The sequence below is a fragment of the Oncorhynchus gorbuscha genome, linkage group LG07 (genome assembly GCF_021184085.1).
Source record: "Oncorhynchus gorbuscha isolate QuinsamMale2020 ecotype Even-year linkage group LG07, OgorEven_v1.0, whole genome shotgun sequence".
Taxonomy (NCBI): Eukaryota; Metazoa; Chordata; class Actinopteri; order Salmoniformes; family Salmonidae; genus Oncorhynchus; species Oncorhynchus gorbuscha.
Genome location: NC_060179.1, coordinates 81793269 through 81819700, shown reverse-complemented (window position 1 = coordinate 81819700; position 26432 = coordinate 81793269). Strand labels below are relative to the sequence as shown.

The 26432-nt window shown below is 39.8% G+C and overlaps 1 protein-coding gene across 17 annotated transcripts in view; it reads left to right on the top strand.

Moving 5' to 3' along the window:
- Nucleotides 1-26432, top strand: part of LOC124040425 (calcium-activated potassium channel subunit alpha-1-like) — a 251371-nt gene that overhangs the window by 147548 nt on the left and 77391 nt on the right. For 13 of the 17 annotated variants that reach the window (XR_006839718.1, XM_046357604.1, XM_046357600.1 and 10 more), the window contains exons 4-9: nucleotides 2437-2530; nucleotides 3219-3330; nucleotides 13453-13528; nucleotides 18499-18574; nucleotides 21460-21630; nucleotides 23975-24066. Coding sequence is in view for 16 of the 17 variants with exons in the window: in XM_046357604.1 (XP_046213560.1) it covers nucleotides 2437-2530; nucleotides 3219-3330; nucleotides 13453-13528; nucleotides 18499-18574; nucleotides 21460-21630; nucleotides 23975-24066 (621 nt within the window). In the remaining variant the exon portion in view is untranslated. Of the gene's footprint in view, nucleotides 1-2436; nucleotides 2531-3218; nucleotides 3331-12781; nucleotides 13331-13452; nucleotides 13529-18498; nucleotides 18575-21459; nucleotides 21631-23974; nucleotides 24067-24153; nucleotides 24246-26432 lie in introns of those variants that run through there. The other 4 variants (XM_046357601.1, XM_046357608.1, XM_046357614.1 and 1 more) reach the window with 2 other exon arrangements.

The following is a 26432-nucleotide window of genomic DNA, read 5'->3' as shown; positions in this document are numbered from 1 at the left end:
CAGGGGATACACTAATACTCTATTGGCCAGGGGATACACTAATACTCCACTCTATTGGCCAGGGGATACACTAATACTCTATTGGCCAGGGGATACACGAATACTCTATTGGCCAGGGGATACACTAATTCTCCACTCTATTGGCCAGGGGATACACTAATACACCACTCGATTGACCAGGGGATACACTAATACTCCCCTCTATTGGCCAGGGGATACACTAATACTCCACTCTATTGGCCAGGGGATACACTAATACTCCACTCTATTGACCAGTGGATACACTAATACTCTATTGACCAGGGGATACACTAATACTCCACTCTATTGGCCAGGGGATACACTAATACTCCACTCTGTTGACCAGGGGATACACTAATACTCCACTCTGTTGACCAGGGGATACACTAATACTCCACTCTATTGGCCAGGTGGATACACTAATACTCCATTCTATTGGCCAGGGGATACACTAATACTCCACTCTATTGGCCAGGGGATACACTAATACTCTATTGGCCAGGGGATACACTAATACTCTATTGGCCAGGGGATACACTAATACTCTATTGGCCAGGGGATACACTAATACTCTATTGGCCAGGGGATACACTAAATACTCTATTGGCCAGGGGATACACTAATATTCCACTCTATTGGCCAGGGGATACACTAATACTCTATTGGCCAGGGGATACACTAATACTCCACTCTATTGGCCAGGGGATACACTAATACTCCACTCTATTGGCCAGGGGATACACTAATACTCCACTCTATTGGCCAGGGGATACACTAATACTCCACTCTATTGGCCAGGGGATACACTAATACTCTATTGGCCAGGGGGGGGCTGGATGTCTCATGTTGTCCACTCTATTGGCCAGGGGGCTGGCTGTCTCATGTTGTCCACTCTATTGGCCAGGGGGGGCTGGATGTCTCATGTTGTCCACTCTATTGGCCAGGGGGCTGGCTGTCTCATGTTGTCCACTCTATTGGCCAGGGGGGCTGGCTGTCTGTCTGTCTCATGTTGTCCACTCTATTGGCCGGGGGGGGGGCGGGGGGCTGGCTGTCTCATGTTGTCCACTCTATTGGCCAGTGGATACACTAATACACTAACGGCTCTCTGAAATATTTTAGGATATAGCCTACCTAGTTATGTAGGTCAGGCACTATATGTGCTAACACAGTATGGTAGGTTGTATCCACGTGAGATGCACTATAGAGCTATATGTCTGTACTGTAACCTCAAATGATGTTGACAATAAGCTTGGACTGTCATTACACATACCTGGATTTCGTTCACAAGATGTATAGTGGTGACAGTAATTCCAAACTCATAACATATAATTGGTTATTTATTTATTTATTTATTTATTTTTAATTTGAATTCTTAGTGCCAGGTACAAGTGTTGAGGGTGAGACTGCTATAGCACATTGTTAGCATCTGCTATGATATTGTTAGCATCTGCTATATCACATTGTTAGCATCTGCTATGGTATTGTTAGCATCAGCTATATCACATTGTTAACATCTGCTTTGGTATTGTTAGCATCTGCTATGGTATTGTTAGCATCTGCTATATCACATTGTTAGCATCTGCTATGGTATTGTTAGCATCTGCTATATCACATTGTTAGCATCTGCTTTGGTATTGTTAGCATCAGCTATATCACATTGTTAACATCTGCTTTGGTATTGTTAGCATCTGCTATGGTATTGTTAGCATCTGCTATATCACATTGTTAGCATCTGCTATGGTATTGTTAGCATCAGCTATATCACATTGTTAACATCTGCTTTGGTATTGTTAGCATCTGCTTTGGTATTGTTAGCATCTGCTATATCACATTGTTAGCATCTGCTATGGTATTGTTAGCATCAGCTATATCACATTGTTAACATCTGCTATGGTATTGTTAGCATCAGCTATATCACATTGTTAACATCTGCTTTGGTATTGTTAGCATCTGCTATGGTATTGTTAGCATCTGCTATATCACATTGTTAGCATCTGCTATGGTATTGTTAGCATCAGCTATATCACATTGTTAGCATCTGCTATATCACATTGTTAGCATCTGCTATGGTATTGTTAGCATCAGCTATATCACATTGTTAGCATCTGCTATGGCTGCTTTGATGACATGAAAGACGCCAAAACCCCTGCTTGGCTATTAACCCTTAGACTACTGCCACTGCACTGTACCCACCTCTATCGTTAAAGATCCCGAACGGTCCTTCTTATTCCCGTGTCAAAATAGCCTTTTGATGTACTAAAACAACCTTTTGAATTCGCACCTTTTGAATTCCTCTCATTCTTTATTTCCTCATCTTTATATATATATAAAACTGTTTCGGGGGGGTGGGGTGCAAGTGCATGTTCAATAAGTAAGATGTTTCTAACATGTGTGTTTTCTGTGTGTTTCTGACAGCCCCATCGAGTCCTGTCAGAACTTCTACAAAGACTTCACGCTACAGATCGACATGGCTTTCAACGTCTTCTTCCTCTTGTACTTTGGTCTACGGGTAAATAAGGAAAACACAAGTTGTTATGCAAGTGTAGTTTCAATCGTGGAATAAAGATATTTATTTACCTTTATTTAACTAGGCAAGTCAGTTAAGAACAAATTCTTATTTTCAATGACGGCCTAGGAACAGTGGGTTAACTGCCTTGTTCCGGTGCAGAACGATAGATTTTTACCTTGTCAGCTCGGGGATTTGAGCTTGCAACCTTTTGGTTATGAGCCCAACACTCTAAAAACTAGGCTATCCTTCTGCCCCAATAAAGAAATTTATACGCTGAATGCTGATTGGCTGACAGCTATGGTATATCACAACGTATACCGCAGGTATGACAAAACATGTATTTTTACTGCCATGATTACGTTGGTAAACAGTTTATTAATAGCAATTAGGTCACCTCTGGTGTTTGTGGTATACAGCCAATATACCACGGCTAAGGGCAGTGTCCAGGCACTCTGCGATGCGTCGTGCATAAGAACAACCCTTAGCCGTGATATATTGGCCATATACCACACCCTCCCCCCATGCCTTATTGCTTAAATATACCCAGACATAATATAGGCATTAAAGTCAAAACATTGCACTCAATAAAACTGTGGAAGCATTCAGCTACAACCTACAGTCATGTATCAACATTAAAAAGTAGGATGGTGGAATATAGTTAACTGATGTCTCTCTCTATCCCCCACAGTTCATAGCGGCCAATGACAAGCTGTGGTTCTGGCTGGAGGTGAACTCGGTGGTGGACTTCTTCACTGTTCCCCCGGTGTTCGTGTCCGTCTATCTCAACAGGAGCTGGCTTGGTAAGTACAACACCAGTATATAGCGCCTGCCAAATGTGGGAGCGGTGTTCTAGTTCAGCTTTGATTGAGACCTGGTCTGCAGCGCGCCCCAGTGGATATTCTGTGTATTACACTGCCTTAAACTGGATCGTTGAATTGTTCAATTATTTTCCAGTTGAGGCACGTGGATTTTGTCTCTGGTTTGACCTGGTTATCTTATCTTGGACAGTCTCCCTCTTTTTAAAAGACACAGGGAGTAGCTGCTTGTGTTGACTGGAGGGCTCTGGTCAAAAGTAGTGCACTAATAAGGGAATAGGGTGCCATTGGCCATAGGTCCCTGGTCTAAAGTAGTGCACTATATAGGGAATAGGGTGCCATTGGCCATAGGGCCCTGGTCTAAAGTAGTGCACTATAAAGGGAATAGGGTGCCATTCGGGACTATTCTGACTGTGATAATGGTGTTGGTTGTTGGCTGACAGCAATGTTGTGTTTACCTAGTTTTAATGGTTTCTGGTTTCTCAATGGTGTGTTTACCTAGTTTTAATTGGTTTCTGGTTTCTCAATGTTATGTTTACCTAGTTTTAATTGGTTTCTGGTTTCTCAATGGTGTGTTTCCGTAGTTTTAATTGGTTTCTGGTTTCTCAATGGTGTGTTTACCTAGTTTTAATGGTTTCTGGTTTCACAATGTTGTGTTTACCTAGTTTTGATGGTTTCTGATTTCACAATGTTGTGGCGTACACTACTTGCTGGGCTGGCATCAGTCTAGACCAGAGGTTCTTCAGCTTTTTTCAGCTCAAGACCCAAATGAGAGATATACTGTCCTTGAACGACCCAAATGAGAGATGTACTGTCCTTGAACGACCCAAATGAGAGATGTACTGTCCTCGAACGACCCAAATGAGAGATATACTGTCCTCGAACGACCCAAATGAGAGATGTACTGTCCTCGAACGACCCAAATGAGAGATGTACTGTCCTTGAACGACCCAAATGAGAGATGTACTGTCCTCAAACGACCCAAATGAGAGATATACTGTCCTTGAACGACCCAAATGAGAGATATACTGTCCTTGAACGACCCAAATGAGAGATGTACTGTCCTCGAACGACCCAAATGAGAGATGTACTGTCCTCGAACGACCCAAATGAGAGATGTACTGTCCTCGAACGACCCAAATGAGAGATGTACTGTCCTCGAACGACCCAAATGAGAGATGTACTGTCCTCGAACGACCCAAATGAGAGATATACTGTCCTCGAACGACCCAAATGAGAGATGTACTGTCCTCGAACGACCCAAATGAGAGATGTACTGTCCTCGAACGACCCAAATGAGAGATATACTGTCCTCGAACGACCCAAATGAGAGATGTACTGTCCTCGAACGACCCAAATGAGAGATGTACTGTCCTCGAACGACCCAAATGAGAGATATACTGTCCACGAACGACCCAAATGAGATGTACTGTCCTCGAACGACCCAAATGAAGAAGAAGTCATGTCCGGTTATAAATGTTTACTCGCAGACCCACCTCTCACGTGCTCAGGGCCCATTTTGGCTCCCAAGTCATAGTTTAAGAACCCTGGTCTAGACTTCCACGACAGACCACGATGGTCATTTGACCTAGCTACCTGTAATGATGATTGAACTGATTGAAATTGGTCTATGATTTAAAGTACTGTACACGATGAGCCAATATGAACGTTTATTGGGTTTTGTTGACTGGCACCTGCCAGACTCACTTCTGACTATTGGTCCCTGGTCAAATGTAGTGCACTATATAGGGAGCAGAGACCTATGGTCCCTGGTCAAATGTAGTGCACTGTATAGGGAACAGAGACCTATGGTCCCAGGTCAAATGTAGTGTACTATATAGGGAACAGAGACCTATGGTCCCTGGTCAAATGTAGTGCACTATATAGGGAGCAGAGACCTATGGTCCCTGGTCAAATGTAGTGCACTATATAGGGAGCAGAGACCCATGGTCCCGGGTCAAATGTAGTGTAATATATAGGGAACAGAGACCTATGGTCCCTGGTCAAATGTAGTGCACTGTATAGGGAACAGAGACCTATGGTCCCTGGTCAAATGTAGTGTACTATATAGGGAACAGAGACCTATGGTCCCTGTTCAAATGTAGTGCACTGTATAGGGAACAGAGACCTATGGTCCCTGTTCAAATGTAGTGTACTGTATAGGGAACAGAGACCTATGGTCCCTGGTCAAAAGTAATGCACTAATAGGCAGCCATTTGGGACTGTGGGTCATCTCCGAGAGAGAGAGAGAGAGAGAGAGAGAGAGAGAGAGAGAGAGAGAGAGAGAGAGAGAGAGAGAGAGAGGACAGGACAGGACAATGACCCTAAGCACGCAGCCAAGACAATGCAGGAGTGGCTTTGGGACAAGTCTATGAATGTCCTTGAGTGGCCCAGCCAGAGACCGGACTTGAACCCGATCAAACATCTCTGGAGAGAACTGAAAATAGCTTTGCAGCGATGCTCTCATGCAACCTGGCAGAGCTTGAGAGGATCTGCAGAGAAGAATGGGAGAAACTCTGCAAATACAGGTGTGCCGAGCGTGTAGCTTCGTACCCAAGAAGACTCGAGGTTGTCATTGCTGTGAAAGGTGCTTCAACAAAGTACTGAGTAAAGGGTCTGAATACTTATGTAAATGTGATATTTCCGCTTTGTCATTATGGGGTGTGTAGATTAATGAGAATTTTTTAAATATTTAATCAATTTTAGAATAAGGCTGTAATGTAACAAAATGTGGAAAAGGTCAAGGGGTATGAATACTTTCTGAATGCGCTGTATATATTTGCTACTGCTCGACAATTTTTTAAAATCTCGGGCGACCAACAGCCTATCGACCAAACAATCGACCAGTCGACTAATTGGGGTCAGCCTTAGTTGGAAGTAAACTGTTACAGATGCCAAGATACTACTACAGTTAACTGCTTATAGTCTACCCTCCAAGATAGTTCTATAGCTAACTGTTGATAGGTTACCCGTGGCAACATACTAAGTCATTCTGTCGATTGCTGTTGCCTAGCTACTCTACAAGTGGAGTTTCCATGCCGAATGATTCTTAGTTGAAAGTTCAACTGATTTCGTTTTTGATACCTCTGGACAGAAAATAAAACCAGTTTTGTCATTCCAATTATTTTCAAGCCATTGCTGTTTTAGTAAGTAACTTTGTAAGAGCCTTGTATGGATGAAACCCAGGGAGAAACAGAACATTACCCATTTTTAGAAAAGACAGCAGCTAATTTCTGTTCCAAATGCTCTAGCTTTTTACTCATGAGCTGTACAAGTAAACACAGAAATGGGCTTTTACCGTCCAGCTGTCCACTGAAGCTAGCCTTAACGATTGCACTTAAAGAGATGCTTTTGAAAATGTTTTATTCTGTTAATCTCGCTGGAAAGGTTTTATGTTGTGTCTTGATTCTGGACATTGTGATTTCACTGGGAATCTATAGGCCTACGATGTTCTGAAACGACTCAGCAGACCCATACAGGAAAAGACAGAGACCAATCAGACTTTGAGGCAAGTCTGTCCCGTTACTACCAGACAAAGTACAGTACATCTCATCAGACAGATGTCACCTTCTGTCATAGACAGTCATTTTAGGGTAGAACGTATCGTAACTCCTCAAAACTGTCACCAGAAAGATTGTGTATCACCACGTGATGTGTCAGTGCCCGAGCCAAACTCTGTCTAGAGCTGAGAGGCTTTAGCAATCATTCATTGTGACCCTGAATGAATGACAACTGCTGTTATTAAAGATGACTGCAGGCTATTGTCACGTACCACATAGTATCTCAAAGCAGGAAAAGGCAGCAATCCTACTGTACAACTGACTGAAAAGCATTACATTACGTTACACTGATTGAAAGCTACCGTAATAGTATATTTATTCATACAGTATCATGATAATGATTATGGCAGCTTTTCAATCAAGGAGCTCAAACAAGGAGCTCAAACAAGGAGCTCAAACAAGGAGCTCAAACAAGGAGCTCAAACAAGGAGCTTATGCTGTAATATCCTGATGGAACAGAACAGGGGCTTGTTTTCCGTTTGACCTACACCACTGATGATCATAACGAGGATACTACAGTATCTGTGGGAAATCTGATCCCGACACGCCTACAGAACATGTTTTATTTGATCTCTTCTTGGTGGACAGAGACATGTTGCGCTCACCTGCTCCTCTTCTTCTCTGCTGTCTGAGATGGATACTGAGAGCCGGTGATTGATTTGCTGTGTGATAAAGGAAGGGGAAAGAAGCAGGGGATAGAGTAAGCTGTTGTAAGGAATTGGGTTACGCTCGATCCAGGGGATTTTGTGAAGCCTTAAACAGAACCATATCTACACACTGACTCAGCGAGAAACTCAACAACTGGGATACATACTATGTATTTCAGGAAGCTTTGCCCGACGTAATTATTTGTCAGTCTTAGAAGATACTAGACATCATGATTCTGACCAAGTTGTTAGTGTACAGAGGGCCCGACGGGGGCACGCGCTCTGCAACGTTTCAGAAGTCGTGCCGGGTGGGAGCTCTTCCAGAACGGCTACAGGGTCAAGACGGAACAGCAACGTGGAGAAAGAGGTCGTGGAGAAAGAGGACCGAGACAACCTGTGTCTTCCTGCTACTTTCACAGCTTTCACAGTGTTTTCCCGGGTTAGGGGAGGGTTTGGCCAGCCGGGGTTTTCCTTGTCTCGAATCCCTCCCAGCTGCATGGGCTCAGTCTCAAAGCCAGAGGAGGAGATGGTTGCGATCAGGGAACACTGCGAGCCTTCCACAGCCCGGTGACGAAGATCTACCCCATGCGTCGTGCTCTAGCGACTCCTTGTGGCAGGCCAGGTACTCGTCGTGCTCTAGCGACTCCTTGTGGCAGGCCAGGTACCTTCGGTTGTCAGTTGGAAGGTGTTTTCTCCGACACATTGGTACTGATAGCTTCCAGGTTAAGCAAGCAGTGTGTCAAGAAGCAAGGGTGGCTTGGCATGGTCGTGTTTGGGAGGACGCATGGCTCTCGAACTTCGCCTCTCCCGAGTCTGTACGAGAGTTGCAGCGACGAGACTGGCTGCCAGTAAATTACAGTTCATGCGACAGTGTTATGTAAAGGAAGTGTTTCTAGACATTTTTTTCATGTTATGGAACCAATTGAATATTTGATGAACAGGAAATTAAGAAATATAAGAAATTTGGATTATTAAGTTATTCTAAAGTGAAAAATCTACTTGCTATTTACATTAGTGAGTATTGATCTTTTTTAACACAAAGGGGAAATTTGGTTGAGTGAAAAAAATAGGTTACAATTTAAAATATCGGTTTGTTAATAATCAAATATAACAGCATAGAATAATTTATTTGGTATCGACAAATTTCGTGTATTTCAATTAAGAACTAATTTACTTGTAACCAGTTGACACATTTTTGTTGTAGGTTGATCCAAAAGAGTCATTTGTTTACAGTGCAGGACAGAGTGAGTCACGAACACCACGGTACACAGCTCTAGTGCTGGTAGAGTACATGTAAGAGGTTTTAGTGGCCTAGAATGTTTACAGTGCAGGACAGAGTGAGTCACGAACACCACGGTACACAGCTCTAGTGCTGGTAGAGTACATGTAAGAGGTTTTAGTGGCCTAGAATGTTTACAGTGCAGGACAGAGTGAGTCATGATCACCACGGTACACAGCTCTACATGTAAGAGGTTTTAGTGGCCTAGAATGTTTACAGTGCAGGACAGAGTCATGAACACCACGGTACACAGCTCTACATGTAAGAGGTTTTAGTGGCCTAGAATGTTTACAGTGGAGGACAGAGTGAGTCATGAACACCACGGTACACAGCTCTACATGTAAGAGGTTTTAGTGGCCTAGAATGTTTACAGTGCAGGACAGAGTGAGTCATGAACACCACGGTACACAGCTCTACATGTAAGAGGTTTTAGTGGCCTAGAATGTTTACAGTGCAGGACAGAGTGAGTCATGATCACCACGTTACACAGCTCTACATGTAAGAGGTTTTAGTGGCCTAGAATGTTTACAGTGCAGGACAGAGTGAGTCATGAACACCACGGTACACAGCTCTACATGTAAGAGGTTTTAGTGGCCTAGAATGTTTACAGTGCAGGACAGAGTGAGTCATGAACACCACGGTACACAGCTCTACATGTAAGAGGTTTTAGTGGCCTAGAATGTTTACAGTGCAGGACAGAGTGAGTCATGATCACCACGGTACACAGCTCTACATGTAAGAGGTTTTAGTGGCCTAGAATGTTTACAGTGCAGGACAGAGTGAGTCATGATCACCACGGTACACAGCTCTACATGTAAGAGGTTTTAGTGGCCTAGAATGTTTACAGTGCAGGACAGAGTGAGTCATGATCACCACGGTACACAGCTCTACATGTAAGAGGTTTTAGTGGCCTATAATGTTTACAGTGCAGGACAGAGTGAGTCATGAACACCACGGTACACAGCTCTACATGTAAGAGGTTTTAGTGGCCTAGAATGTTTACAGTGCAGGACAGAGTGAGTCATGAACACCACGGTACACAGCTCTACATGTAAGAGGTTTTAGTGGCCTAGAATGTTTACAGTGCAGGACAGAGTGAGTCATGAACACCACGGTACACAGCTCTACATGTAAGAGGTTTTAGTGGCCTAGAATGTTTACAGTGCAGGACAGAGTGAGTCACGATCACCACGGTACACAGCTCTACATGTAAGAGGTTTTAGTGGCCTAGAATGTTTACAGTGCAGGACAGAGTGAGTCATGAACACCACGGTACACAGCTCTACATGTAAGAGGTTTTAGTGGCCTAGAATGTTTACAGTGCAGGACAGAGTGAGTCATGATCACCACGGTACACAGCTCTACATGTAAGAGGTTTCAGTGGCCTAGAATGTTTACAGTGCAGGACAGAGTGAGTCATGAACACCACGGTACACAGCTCTACATGTAAGAGGTTTTAGTGGCCTAGAATGTTTACAGTGCAGGACAGAGTGAGTCATGATCACCACGGTACACAGCTCTACATGTAAGAGGTTTTAGTGGCCTAGAATGTTTACAGTGCAGGACAGAGTGAGTCATGATCACCACGGTACACAGCTCTACATGTAAGAGGTTTTAGTGGCCTAGAATGTTTACAGTGCAGGACAGAGTGAGTCATGAACACCACGGTACACAGCTCTACATGTAAGAGGTTTTAGTGGCCTAGAATGTTTACAGTGCAGGACAGAGTGAGTCATGAACACCACGGTACACAGCTCTACATGTAAGAGGTTTTAGTGGCCTAGAATGTTTACAGTGCAGGACAGAGTGAGTCATGAACACCACGGTACACAGCTCTACATGTAAGAGGTTTTAGTGGCCTAGAATGTTTACAGTGCAGGACAGAGTGAGTCATGATCACCACGGTACACAGCTCTACATGTAAGAGGTTTTAGTGGCCTAGAATGTTTTACAGTGCAGGACAGAGTGAGTCATGATCACCACGGTACACAGCTCTACATGTAAGAGGTTTTAGTGGCCTAGAATGTTTACAGTGCAGGACAGAGTGAGTCATGATCACCACGGTACACAGCTCTACATGTAAGAGGTTTTAGTGGCCTAGAATGTTTACAGTGCAGGACAGAGTGAGTCATGAACACCACGGTACACAGCTCTACATGTAAGAGGTTTTAGTGGCCTAGAATGTTTACAGTGCAGGACAGAGTGAGTCATGAACACCACGGTACACAGCTCTACATGTAAGAGGTTTCAGTGGCCTAGAATGTTTACAGTGCAGGACAGAGTGAGTCATGAACACCACGGTACACAGCTCTACATGTAAGAGGTTTTAGTGGCCTAGAATTTACAAGAGGTTTGAACACCAGTGGCCTAGAATGTTTACAGTGCAGGACAGAGTGAGTCATGAACACCACGGTACACAGCTCTACATGTAAGAGGTTTTAGTGGCCTAGAATGTTTACAGTGCAGGACAGAGTGAGTCATGATCACCACGGTACACAGCTCTACATGTAAGAGGTTTTAGTGGCCTAGAATGTTTACAGTGCAGGACAGAGTGAGTCATGGACACCACGGTACACAGCTCTACATGTAAGAGGTTTCAGTGGCCTAGAATGTTTACAGTGCAGGACAGAGTGAGTCATGATCACCACGGTACACAGCTCTACATGTAAGAGGTTTTAGTGGCCTAGAATGTTTACAGTGCAGGACAGAGTGAGTCATGAACACCACGGTACACAGCTCTAGTGCTGGTAGAGTACATGTAAGAGGTTTTAGTGGCCTAGAATGTTTACAGTGCAGGACAGAGTGAGTCATGAACACCACGGTACACAGCTCTAGTGCTGGTAGAGTACATGTAAGAGGTTTTAGTGGCCTAGAATGTTTACAGTGCAGGACAGAGTGAGTCATGAACACCACGGTACACAGCTCTAGTGCTGGTAGAGTACATGTAAGAGGTTTTAGTGGCCTAGAATGTTTACAGTGCAGGACAGAGTGAGTCATGAACACCACGGTACACAGCTCTACATGTAAGAGGTTTTAGTGGCCTATAATGTTTACAGTGCAGGACAGAGTGAGTCACGAACACCACGGTACACAGCTCTACATGTAAGAGGTTTTAGTGTCCTAGAATGTTTACAGTGCAGGACAGAGTGAGTCATGATCACCACGGTACACAGCTCTACATGTAAGAGGTTTTAGTGGCCTAGAATGTTTACAGTGCAGGACAGAGTGAGTCATGAACACCACAGTACACAGCTCTAGTGCTGGTAGAGTACATGTAAGAGGTTTTAGTGGCCTATAATGTTTACAGTGCAGGACAGAGTGAGTCATGATCACCACGGTACACAGCTCTAGTGCTGGTAGAGTACATGTAAGAGGTTTTAGTGGCCTAGAATGTTTACAGTGCAGGACAGAGTGAGTCATGATCACCACGGTACACAGCTCTACATGTAAGAGGTTTTAGTAGCCTAGAATTGTGCATTATTGGAATGTTTTTTTGTGTGTAACTTTCTGGGATTGACACAGTCAACACATTTTTGTTTTGAGGGCATTTCATTAACTATCCAAGCTTATTATGAGTTACATAATCTGATGTTATAATTTAGGGATTTATGGACAATAATCATTAAGAAAAGGAGGAAAATACAATTCTAAAACAAATGTAGATAAATATTCTCAGTGACACAACGCTGACAACAGTAGGTTTAGGTGTACAGTGCATCTGCTGTAGTACACAGTTATCCCCAGCAGGGCATTGTGGGATTGAAATACAGTTGCATGCCATACTGCAACAGCCCTCGGTGCTGTAACAATAAGCAATGAATTATTTCACATCCATTTGTTGGATGATCAGATTATACTCTCTCTCTGTGTGTGTGTGTGTGTGTGTGTGTGTGTGTGTGTGTGTGTGTGTGTGTGTGTGTGTGTGTGTGTGTGTGTGTGTGTGTGTGTGTGTGTGTGTGTGTGTGTGTGTGTGTGTGTGGCACAGACCTTTGAAGGTAATGATGCAACAGCTTGTGGCAATTCACCTTTGACCTTGAGCACTTGGAAAGGTACTTAGATAAAAAAAAAAATTATTGCTACAAATGTGGGATTATTTGACGTCATGGCTGTTGACCCGTCTAAACCGGGCCGGTCCACCTGTCTTTGGTCCGACTAATCCAGGTTTTCATCTCTTGCTTTTTCACTCTTTTAGTCCTTTTTAGTAATGAAAAATGATTCTGGTAGATGCTCGTGCTTTGTGATTTAGTGAGTCTCCTGAGATGTATTACTCTGTATGAGACATTGACATTGTATTTATTCCTCAGAAGATTCTTTGATGCAGACTGAGTTGTTTTGAATAAGGTTTTTTAAGTATTTTTGTTTTGTTTTGTAGTTTCTGCTACTTGTTTTGAGGGGCCAATACCTTGGTTGTGCTTTGGTGCTGCTATTTTTTTTAAGGGCTCTCTAGTTATTATCTATGAGTCCATTAAAGATTTTAAAGATGGATGAAGGCCTCAAAGGTATGCAATTTGGTTTGCTGTGATTTTACTTGCTTTACTGTGTACAGGCGAATAACTATAACTTGATGTAAATAACATGGAAAGAATTCACTCTGAGTAACTTGTACTTTTCTCTTACACAGGCTTACGGTTTTTAAGGGCCTTACGATTGATACAGTTCTCAGAAATCTTACAGTTTTTAAATATATTAAAAACAAGGTAAGTGCATTTTAATTTTCTCCACGTTCAGTGTATTTAGGTTAAACTAGAATTAGATTTGTATGCATTCTAAGTAGTATTATTTCAAATATTTGCATGCGCTAAGTTATTACAATGTTTGTAATTCTGACTTCATTTGTGATGAATATTGACGCAGTTTTACAATTATACAATACATTTACTGGCTCTTCTGATACTGCGGGCTTTTTCATGCACAGTGGGCTTTTTAATGCACAGTGTGCTTTTGAATGCACAGTGGGCTTTTGAATGCACAGTGGGCTTTTTAATGCACAGCGGGCTTTTTAATGCACAGCGGGCTTTTTAATGCACAGTGGGCTTTTTAATGCACAGCGGGCTTTTTAATGCACAGTGGGCTTTTTAATGCACAGCGGGCTTTTTAATGTACAGCGGGCTTTTTAATGCACAGTGGGCTTTTTAATGCACAGTAGCTACTGGACGTGTTAAATATAGAACTTAATCTCAGAACTTGTGCAACTTTGTTATTGGATCAAATATTTTTGTTATTGACAGCTAGTCAAGTGAGCATGGCCTACTTTCAGTCCTGCTGGATAACTGGTGGAACAGTTTGGTATATTTCTGTCATATTTGGGGAATTAAATCACTTATCGTATTATATTATATTGTACTGCTATGATAACAAGCAAATCATCTATTTCACTTTTAAAAACTAAAGGGATTACATATTGTTCTTTACGATGTATAATATATCCTATATTCAATTTTTCTTCACTTCCAAATGGATTCTGAATTGATGATTCTGCTCTTGGAAACCTATTGGACATGATGCAGCACTATGAATTATATCGTTTACCCTACTGCTTAGAATTACAGCTTTCTGAGGCACAGATGTCAGGAAGAGCTTATAGCTCAACAAAATGCTTCAGATTAATCCCCAGACTCATTAACTGTGATGAAGGTAAAGGGCAGAGCAGGACAGAACAAACAGTGCATCAATGGGCTGGGGTCAGGCCAGACTAATACTGGACAGGACAAGTCACTGTAACATTACCGTAGGACTATACAGTAAAACTGTAACATTACCATAGGAATATACAGTAAAGACTGTAATAGTACCATAGGAATATACAGTAAAGACTGTAACATTACCGTAGGAATATACAGTAAAGACTGTAACATTACCGTAGGACTATACAGTAAAGACTGTAACATTACCGTAGGACTATACAGTAAAGCCTGTAACATTACCATAGGAATATAAAGTAAAGACTGTAACATTACCATAGGAATATACAGTAAAGACTGTAACATTACCGTAGGAATATACAGTAAAGACTGTAACATTACCGTAGGACTATACAGTAAAGACTGTAACATTACCGTAGGAATATACAGTAAAGACTGTAACATTACCGTAGGACTATACAGTAAAGACTGTAACATTACCATAGGAATATACAGTAAAGACTGTAACATTACCGTAGGAATATACAGTAAAGACTGTAACATTACCGTAGGACTATACAGTAAAGACTGTAACATTACCGTAAGAATATACAGTAAAGACTGTAACATTACCGTAGGAATATACAGTAAAGACTGTAACATTACCGTAGGACTATACAGTAAAGACTGTAACATTACCGTAGGAATATACAGTAAAGACTGTAACATTACCGTAGGACTATACAGTAAAGACTGTAACATTACCGTAGGAATATACAGTAAAGACTGTAACATTACCGTAGGAATATACAGTAAAGACTGTAACATTACCGTAGGAATATACAGTAAAGACTGTAACATTTAGGAATATACAGTAAAGACTGTAACATTACCGTAGGAATATACAGTAAAGACTGTAACATTACCGTAGGAATATACAGTAAAGGACATTACCGTAGGAATATACAGTACAAAGACTGTAACATTACCGTAGGAATATACAGTAAAGACTGTAACATTACCGTAGGAATATACAGTAAAGACTGTAACATTACCGTAGGAATATACAGTAAAGACTGTAACATTACCGTAGGAATATACAGTAAAGACTGTAACATTACCGTAGGAATATACAGTAAAGACTGTAACATTACCGTAGGAATATACAGTAAAGACTGTAACATTACCGTAGGAATATACAGTAAAGACTGTAACATTACCGTAGGAATATACAGTAAAGACTGTAACATTACCGTAGGAATATACAGTAAAGACTGTAACATTACCGTAGGAATATACAGTAAAGACTGTAACATTACCGTAGGAATATACAGTAAAGACTGTAACATTACCGTAGGAATATACAGTAAAGACTGTAACATTACCGTAGGAATATACAGTAAAGACTGTAACATTAAAGACTAAAGACTGTAACATTACCATAGGAATATACAGTAAAGACTGTAACATTACCGTAGGAATATACAGTAAAGACTGTAACATTACCGTAGGAATATACAGTAAAGACTGTAACATTACCGTAGGAATATACAGTAAAGACTGTAACATTACCATAGGAATATACAGTAAAGACTGTAACATTACCATAGGAATATACAGTAAAGACTGTAACATTACCATAGGAATATACAGTAAAGACTGTAACATTACCATAGGAATATATAGTAAAGACTGTAACATTACCATAGGAATATACAGTAAAGACTGTAACATTACCGTAGGAATATACAGTAAAGACTGTAACATCATAACATTTTTGTTTTGTTGCTGTTACATAATATTGTGGGTTGAGCAGCTCAGTGTGTAACCAGCTATCAGCCTTTATCCCAAAGGAGGTTCTCTAACCAGATATCACCCATTATCCCAAAGGAGGTTCTATAACCAGCTATCAGCCTTTATCCTAAAGGAGGTTCTCTAACCAGATATCACCCGTTATCCCAAAGGAGGTTCTATAACCAGATATCACCCTTTATCCTAAAGGAGGTTCTATAACCAGATATCACCAGATATCCTAAAGGAGGTTCAATAACCAGATATCACCCTTTATCCTAAAGGAGGTTCTATAACCAGCTATCAGCCTTTATCCTAAAGGAGGTTCTCTAACCAGATATCACCCGTTATCCCAAAGGAGGTTCTATAACCAGATATCACCCTTTATCCTAAAGCAGGTTCTGTAACCAGATATCACCAGATATCCTAAAGGAGGTTCTCTAACCAGATATCACCCGTTATCCTAAAGCAGGTTCTGTAACCAGATATCACCAGATATCCTAAAGGAGGTTCTATAACCAGATATCACCCATTATCCTAAAGGAGGTTCTGTAACCAGATATCACCCTTTATCCTAAAGGAGGTTCTATAACCAGATATCACCCTTTATCCTAAAGGAGGTTCTATAACCAGATATCACCCTTTATCCTAAAGGAGGTTCTATAACCAGATATCACACTTTATCTTAAAGGAGGTTCTGTAACCAGATATCACCAGATATCCTAAAGGAGGTTCTATGACCAGATATCACCCTTTATCATAAAGGAGGTTCTGTAACCAGATATCACCCTTTATCCTAAAGGAGGTTCTGTAACCAGATATCACCCTTTATCCTAAAGGAGGTTCTGTAACCAGATATCACCCATGATCCCAAAGGAGATTCTATAACCAGATATCACCAGATAACACCAGCTATCCTAAAGGAGGTTCTATGACCAGATATCACCCTTTATCATAAAGGAGGTTCTGTAACCAGATATCACCCTTTATCCTAAAGGAGGTTCTGTAACCAGATATCACCCATTATCCCAAAGGAGGTTCTATAACCAGATATCACCCTTTATCCTAAAGGAGGTTTTGTAACCAGATATCACCAGATATCACCCTTTATCTTAAAGGAGGTTCTGTAACCAGATATCACCCTTTATCCTAAAGGAGGTTCTGTAACCAGATATCACCCTTTATCCTAAAGGAGGTTTTGTAACCAGATATCACCCTTTATCTTAAAGGAGGTTCTATAACCAGATATCACCCTTTATCCCAAAGGAGATTCTCTAACCAGATATCACCCGTTATCCTAAAGCAGGTTCTGTAACCAGATATCACCAGATATCCTAAAGGAGGTTCTATGACCAGATATCACCCATTATCCCAAAGGAGATTCTATAACCAGATATCACCAGATATCACCCTTTATCCTAAAGGAGGTTTTGTAACCAGATATCACCCTTTATCCTAAAGGAGGTTCTATAACCAGATATCACCCTTTATCCTAAAGGAGGTTCTATAACCAGATATCACCAGATAACACCCTTTATCCTAAAGGAGGTTCTGTAACCAGATATCACCCTTTATCTTAAAGGAGGTTCTGTAACCAGATATCACCCTTTATCCTAAAGGAGGTTCTATAACCTGATATCAACCTTTATCCTAAAGGAGGTTCTATAACCAGATATCACCCTTTATCCTAAAGGAGGTTCTATAACCTGATATCACCCTTTATCCTAAAGGAGATTCTATAACCAGATAACACCCTTTATCTTAAAGGAGGTTCTGTAACCAGATATCACCAGATATCACCAGATAACACCCATTATCCTAAAGGAGGTTCTATAACCAGATATCACCCTTTATCCCAAAGGAGATTCTATAACCAGATATCACCCTTTATCTTAAAGGAGGTTCTGTAACCAGATATCACCAGATATCACCCTTTATCTTAAAGGAGGTTCTGTAACCAGATATCACCAGATATCACCCTTTTTCTCAAAGGATGTTCTTTAAATAAAATCCCCGGTAGGCACTTATAGTGCAAGGGAATATAGGAACAACTGGAGAAACCAAACTACTTTTTGTTATGTTCATGACTATATTACGGCAACTGTTTTGACAAACAGGTCAATTAAATTGCTACCGACATTTTATTACCAAACATGGATCCTGTACACTTCTTTTAAAACTTCACAAGGCAGGTATTTTGGTGTTCAACTCTATCAATGTTCATTGTTATTGTCTGCCTCTCTTGTTTTCAATAGCAATTCCATAAAACTGGTGAATTTGTGTTCAATCTTCATAAGCACATGGCTAACAGCTGCAGGCTTCATACATTTGGTGAGTTACCCAGCACCATAAAGGCGAAACAGAAGAACTATATGATTGTAAATATTCAGTCTTTGACACATCTAACAGACATCCATTTAAGTAAAGTATTGTACAACCTAGCCCCTTTAATAATGCAGTGGGCAAAGTCAGGGTCACACAGAGTGTTTCTTGGTGGTCTTAAACAAATCTACTTTGAAACAGAAGTATACACCTCACACACATGGTTTAAATAAAGAAGACACCTGCACCATGTCAGATATAGAGTTGAAATGTATTCCATTTTGAGTTTGTATCCCAATATTACACTTTATACACATCACAGAAGACTGAAATATAATACAACCGTTTGATATAGAAACACTGGTTTTTCAGGTAAAAAAAAAAAATGTTTATTTAATTAGGAAATTGTGAAAAATATGAATAACATTCCCCCCATGGCACTACTAGAGGGAGGATTGGTCATTTGCCTGCAGGAAAGGAATACAGACATATCCTACAGAGATATCCTACATACAGTAGTTATCCTACAGAGATATAGCTACAGAGATATAGCTACAGAGATATCCTACATACAGTAGATATAGCTACAGAGATATCCTACAGAGATATCCTACGGCGATATAGCTACAGAGATATAGCAACAGAGATATCCTACAGCGATATAGCTACAGAGATATAGCAACAGAGATATCCTACATACAGTAGATACAGCTACAGAGATATCCTACGGCGATATAGCTACAGAGATATCCTATATACAGTAGATACAGCTACAGAGATATCCTACAGAGATATCCTACAGAGATATAGCTACAGAGATATAGCTACAGAGATATAGCTACAGAGATATAGCTACAGAGATATAGCTACAGAGATATCCTACATACAGTAGTTATCCTACAGAGATATAGCTACAGAGATATAGCTACAGAGATATCCTACATACAGTAGATATAGCTACAGAGATATCCTACAGAGATATCCTACGGCGATATAGCTACAGAGATATAGCAACAGAGATATCCTACAGCGATATAGCTACAGAGATATAGCAACAGAGATATCCTACATACAGTAGATACAGCTACAGAGATATCCTACAGCGATATAGCTACAGAGATATCCTATATACAGTAGATATAGCTACAGAGATATCCTACAGAGATATCCTACAGCTATATAGCTACAGAGATATAGCTACAGAGATATCCTACAGAGATATCCTATGCTGATATAGCTACAGAGATACAGCTACAGAGATATCCTACATACAGTAGATATCCTACAGAGATATAGCTACAGAGATACAGCTACAGATATATCCTACATACAGTAGTTATCCTACAGAGATATAGCTACAGAGATACAGCTACAGAGATATCCTACGGCGATATAGCTACAGAGATATCCTATATACAGTAGATACAGCTACAGAGATATCCTACGGCGATATAGCTACAGAGATATCCTAAATACAGTATATATCCTACAGAGATATTCTACATACAGTAGATATCCTACAGAGATGTAGCTGCAGAGATATCCTACAGAGATACAGCTATAGAGATATCCTATATACAGTAGATACAGCTACAGAGATATCCTACAGAGATATAGCTACAGAGATATCCTATATACAGTAGATACAGCTACAGAGATATCCTACAGAGATATAGCTACAGAGATATCCTAAATACAGTATATATCCTACAGAGATATAGCTACAGAGATATCCTAAATACAGTATATATCCTACAGAGATATAACTACAGATATCCTACATGCAGTAGATATCCTGCAGAGATATAACTACAGAGATATCCTACAGAGATACAGCTATAGAGATATCCTACATAGATATCATACATACAGTAGAAATCCTACAGAGATATAGCTACGGAGATATCCTACAGAGATATCCTACAGAGATATAGCTACACAGATATCCTACAGATATATCCTACAGAGATACAGCTATAGAGATATCCTACAAACAGTAGATATCCTGCAGAGATATCCTACAGAGATATAGCTACACAGATATCCTACAGATATATCCTACAGAGATACAGCTATAGAGATATCCTACAAACAGTAGATATCCTACAGAGATATCCTACATACAGTAGATATCCTACAGATATATTCTACAGATATAGCTACAGAGATATCCTTTAGAGATATCCTAAATACAGTAGATATCCTGCAGAGATATCCTTTAGAGATATAGCTACAGAGATATCCTAAATACAGTAGATATCCTACAGAGATATCCTTTAGAGATATCCTAAATACAGTAGATATCCTACAGATCTATTCTACAGAGATATAGCTACAGAGATATCCTACAGATATATACTACATACAGTAGATATCCTACAGATCTATTCTACAGAGATATAGCTACAGAGATATCCTACAGATATATACTACATACAGTAGATATCCTACAGATCTATTCTACAGAGATATAGCTACACAGATATCCTGCAGAGATATAGCTACAGAGATATTTTACAGAGATCCTATAGAGATATCCTACATACAGTAGATATCCTAGAGATAAATTCTACAGAGATATAGCTACAGAGATATAGCTACAGTACTTTGATGCATGTTATACCTGTGGAATAAATCTGTTTTTAGAATGTGTAGGGCCTCTAGATGGTAGCATAGTCATTGCTTCTGAAAATGTAAATGTTTAGTACAGTTCTGAAGACAGTACATCATTGATAAGGTGTGAGTCACAAAGTAATAACTAAGAAATAACTGAGTAAGTAAGTAATAAATCAGATGAGTTAGTTAGTAAGTTGTCATACAAGATTGATTTACAAGAAAAAGGCGCTCTGTATGTTCCTCTGTTTCAATATCCAGTATTGTGACCTTTGTTCTAGGTGGAAAACTCAGGGGATCCTTGGGAAAACTTCCAAAATTCCCAGTCACTTTCCTACTGGGAATGTGTCTACTTACTGATGGTTACCATGTCCACTGTGGGCTATGGAGACGTGTATGCAAAAACTACCCTGGGACGACTTTTCATGGTGTTCTTCATCCTCGGTGGTTTGGTAAAAAAAAATAATTACAAAAACTCTCTTATTTTATTTATACCTAACCCGCTTCTATCCTTCATGCATACGATCACACCTCCAGCCATCACGATTACCTATCCACTGCTGCCCTTAACAACAGCTGGGAAGTCTCTGCACTTCAAAAAGCCTGTTGAAAATCAAAGCTCTATTGTTGTCTTGTAGTTGATGTTTATTTATTATTGTCAAGTTCATTATATCTGTAAGTATAATACGCCTATAGTACTTATTAAATAATAATTGTACTGAAGGTATACACATTTACATGTATTATCATATTTTGTATAGTTTTATTTCTGAGTATATACTGAATTGCTATATGGTTCAAACCGAATAAGATTGTGTTTTTTATAATTTCCACTGTAAACTAAAGTAATGTGTGGTTTCAGATCACTCAATGCTTGAGGTCCCCTCCCCAAATTCCAACAAACACGGTGAAAGGAGTGATCTATAGACCAGCAGGATGGTCAACATGACACATCACTTTAGACCAGTTACACACACTTAGCATGATGCAACCAAAACTATTATGTTGATTTGACTTGATTATTTCTATTTATGGATAACAATGGAAGAAGGCTTATTTCAGACAGTAGTACAATACTACAGTAGTTAATTCAGACAGTAGGACAGTACTACTACAGTAGTTAGTTCAGACAGTAGTACAGTAGTTAGTTCAGACAGTAGGACAGTACTACAGTAGTCAGTTCAGACAGTAGTACAGTACTACAGTAGTTAGTTCAGATAGTAGGACAGTACTACAGTAGTCCGTTCAGACAGAAGTACAGTATTACAGTAGTTAGTTCAGACAGAAGTACAATACTACTACAGTAGTCAGTTCAGACAGTAGGACAGTACTACTACAGTTGTCAGTTCAGACAGTAGGACAGTACTACAGTAGTCAGTTCAGACAGTAGGACAGTACTACTACAGTAGTTCAGACAGTAGGACAGTACTACTACAGTAGTCAGTTCAGACAGTAGGACAGTACTACTACAGTAGTCAGTTCAGACAGTAGGACAGTACTACTACAGTAGTCAGTTCAGACAGTAGGACAGTACTACTACAGTAGTTCAGACAGTAGGACAGTACTACTACAGTAGTCAGTTCATACAGTAGGACAGTACTACTACAGTAGTCAGTTCAGACAGTAGGACAGTACTACTACAGTAGTCAGTTCAGACAGTAGGACAGTACTACTACAGTAGTCAGTTCAGACAGTAGGACAGTACTACTACAGTAGTCAGTTCAGACAGTAGGACAGTACTACTACAGTAGTCATTTCAGACAGTAGGACAATACTACAGTAGTCAGTTCAGACAGTAGAACAGTACTACTACAGTAGTTAGTTCAGACAGTAGGACAGTACTACTACATTAGTCAGTTCAGACAGAAGTACAGTATTACAGTAGTCAGTTCAGACAGTAGGACAATACTACAGTAGTTAGTTCAGACAGTAGGACAATACTACAGTAGTTAGTTCAGACAGTAGGACAATACTACAGTAGTTAGTTCAGACAGAAGTACAGTAGTTAGTTCAGACAGTAGGACAGTACTACAGTAGTTCAGAGTATTATCAGTGACATTACCAATCACTCTTTTACCCAAGTTTAGTTACATTTATGTAAGTTATATTATATAGTTTATATACATGTATACAATACTGCAAGTCAGTTATGTACACTTTGTATATACTGTAAATTTATACATCATAATTACAAGTCAAATTTAAGCATAAAGGCCTCAAATCTATTGGATAAACACATTTTCCAGCTCATTTAAATGTGCAGATATGTTAGGCTGTGCTATTCAAATCAGCCTGGCATAAGTGTTTGTTGGACAAAACATGGCATATAAGGTTTTTTTCCTTCCTTTTTATTACCTGAAAACTTTTTCAATAACAGATTGACGTACAGTGTCAACTGTGTCATTCTCCTGCTTTTTCCCCTAACTAAATATCCGTAAAAGCTTAAGAAAAAGTTAAGTTAAATTTCCTGACATTTTTTTCTTCTTCATTTGCTTAATCATACTTTTATCCCCCTAGAATCTGAATATGATAACATTTACATAATTTAAGATTTTGTTCTAACTTTTACTATAATGTAGTAATCTGACTTGTTCTATCCATCAACTAATTGTTTCGAGAGAAATTAACAATTTTTTTGTTGCAAATTTTCTATTCTATTCTTTTTTCATTAATTTTTTTCTAGAATTTTCAGATTTTACGGATATATTTGAAGCAAAAATAGACGCCCTGCTCTCTCTCTCTCTCTTTGCCTATCTTTGTTTTAGTCTCTTCTTCTGTCTCCTATCTTCTCCTTAGGCCATGTTTGCGAGCTACGTCCCTGAAATCATAGAGTTAATAGGAAACCGCAAGAAATATGGTGGTTCCTATAGTGCTGTTAATGGGAGAAAGTAAGTATTACCGGGAGGCTCTACTGCCTCTGCCGCAGTAGAATCGTCCTCTGCATGCCCTTTTCTTTCTCTGTTCCATGCATGTAGGCCATGTTTGCTCGCTACGTGCCAGAAATTGCTGCTCTCATCCTTAATCGGAAGAAATACGGAGGGAGTTATAACTCGACCCGAGGCAGAAAGTAAGTCAAACAAATAAACAAACAAACAAAATGATTGTAAAAGGTGTGGGTTTTGGTGTGACTTCTCAAATTGCCCCCCCCCCCTCTCCTACAGAGGAGTACCAGACTTTTTAAAAATATATATATATTTTTAAGTTACACAGGTGACTGGAGAGTTTGGCCATGAAAAGCATATGCTGTTGTTTTGTAGCGGTATTCGTGTGCTAGCCGTCATCGTGTCAAAAGCATTATTTGCTATATGCTTTATCGTTTTTACTCATTTGTTTACTAGAATGCTTTATGTTTGTTTCTGTGTTTTGTGTTTGCCGGTCATATGCATCTTACCACCCACCACAATGCACATATGATTATTTTGTATTTTTGGGAGGGGGCACGTAAAGTCAGGACTGATTCCAACTGGAGATGTAGTCATTTTATATAGCATTTCTAAATTCATAAATATATTGGTTTTTATTTTTGGGAGGGGGCACGTAAAGTCAGGACTGATTCCAACTGGAGATGTAGTCATTTTATATAGCATTTCTAAATTCATAAATATATTGGTTTTTATTTTTGGGAGGGGGCACGTAAAGTCAGGACTGATTCCAACTGGAGATGTAGTCATTTTATATAGCATTTCTAAATTCATAAATATATTGTTGTTTTTTTAACATTATATGCTCTATCTTAATGACAGAGATGATGTCATTGAAAATACTTCACCATTTATAATGACTAGTGTCTTAATTAAGTGTCCTAGGAAACAGATTTACAAAACGGGACTAACTTTTAGTTAAATAATCAGCTAATCTAAATCTAATTTATTCCCAGATGATTTCAAATGAATGTTAATAAAGTGGTCTACCTTTTTTTTGTGTCTTTTTCATGTCCACGTACGCTCTTGCATGTTCCTCGCTTGCTTCCAGTTGACTTTTATCTCCTTGTTTTTTTTGTGTGGTTCATTTGATTTTCTAAACCCTGCTACATTCCTGGCCTTAATCTGCAGTCAGACCTACAACCGAAGGGACCAAATAGAGATGTGTGCTCATAACTCAAATTTCCATGCAAATCTCCCATTGACATCAATCAATGGATGATTATATGCAGAAATTCAAGTTACGATATGTGTATCTCAAAGTACAGTAGGATTCATCCCTACTGCCTCATCCCTCTGACCAAACTTCTCTTGGCTCGTTTTTACAATTTTTTTGTTGTTTAATTTGTTGTGGATAATTTTTGGGGACTTTCTTTTAGTCAAGTCTCTTCAGCCAGCGTCTGATATGGTAATTTATATATACTTTTTTTAGTCAAGTCTCTATAGCCAGCGTCTGATATGGTAATTTATATATATTTTTTTTAGTCAAGTCTCTATAGCCAGCGTCTGTTTTTGGTAATTTATTCTCTTCTCCTTTCTTCTGCATTCTGAAGGATGTGTATTTCTGTTTCATGTGATTCGTATTCTTATCTCCCAGTCCTACTGTCCTAGTATATTCCCCCTTTTCATACCTTTTCATATACAAATATGAATAGAATTTATCTGTAATATTCACATAAAGACCCAATTCTATAATGTAAACAAGATACAATATAATAAATAAGAAATGTAATAAGATACACAATGTTCGATTTATTTCGAAATCATGTGCAGGTATGTGAGAAGTTGTTAGTATAAATTACTTGTATCTACAGTGGGGCAAAAAAGTATTTAGTCGGCCACCAATTGTGCAAGTTCTCCCACTTAAAAAGATGAGAGAGGCCTGTAACTTTCATCATAGGTACACTTCAACTATGACAGACAAAATGAGGAAAAGTAAAAATCCAGAAAATCACATTGTAGGATTTTTAATGAATTTATTTGCAAATTATGGTGGAAAATAAGTATTTGGTCACCTACAAACAAGCAAGATATCTGGCTCTCACAGACCTGTAACTTCTTCTTTAAGAGGCTCCTCTGTCCTCCACTCGTTACCTGTATTAATGACACCTGTTTGAACTTGTTATCAGTATAAAAGACACCTGTCCACAACCTCAAACAGTCACACTCCAAACTCCACTATGGCCAAGACCAAAGAGCTGTCAAAGGACACCAGAAACAAAATTGTAGACCTGCACCAGGCTGGGTTAAGACTGAATCTGCAATAGGTAAGCAGCTTGGTTTGAAGAAATCAACTATGGGAGCAATTATTAGGAAATGGAAGACATACAAGA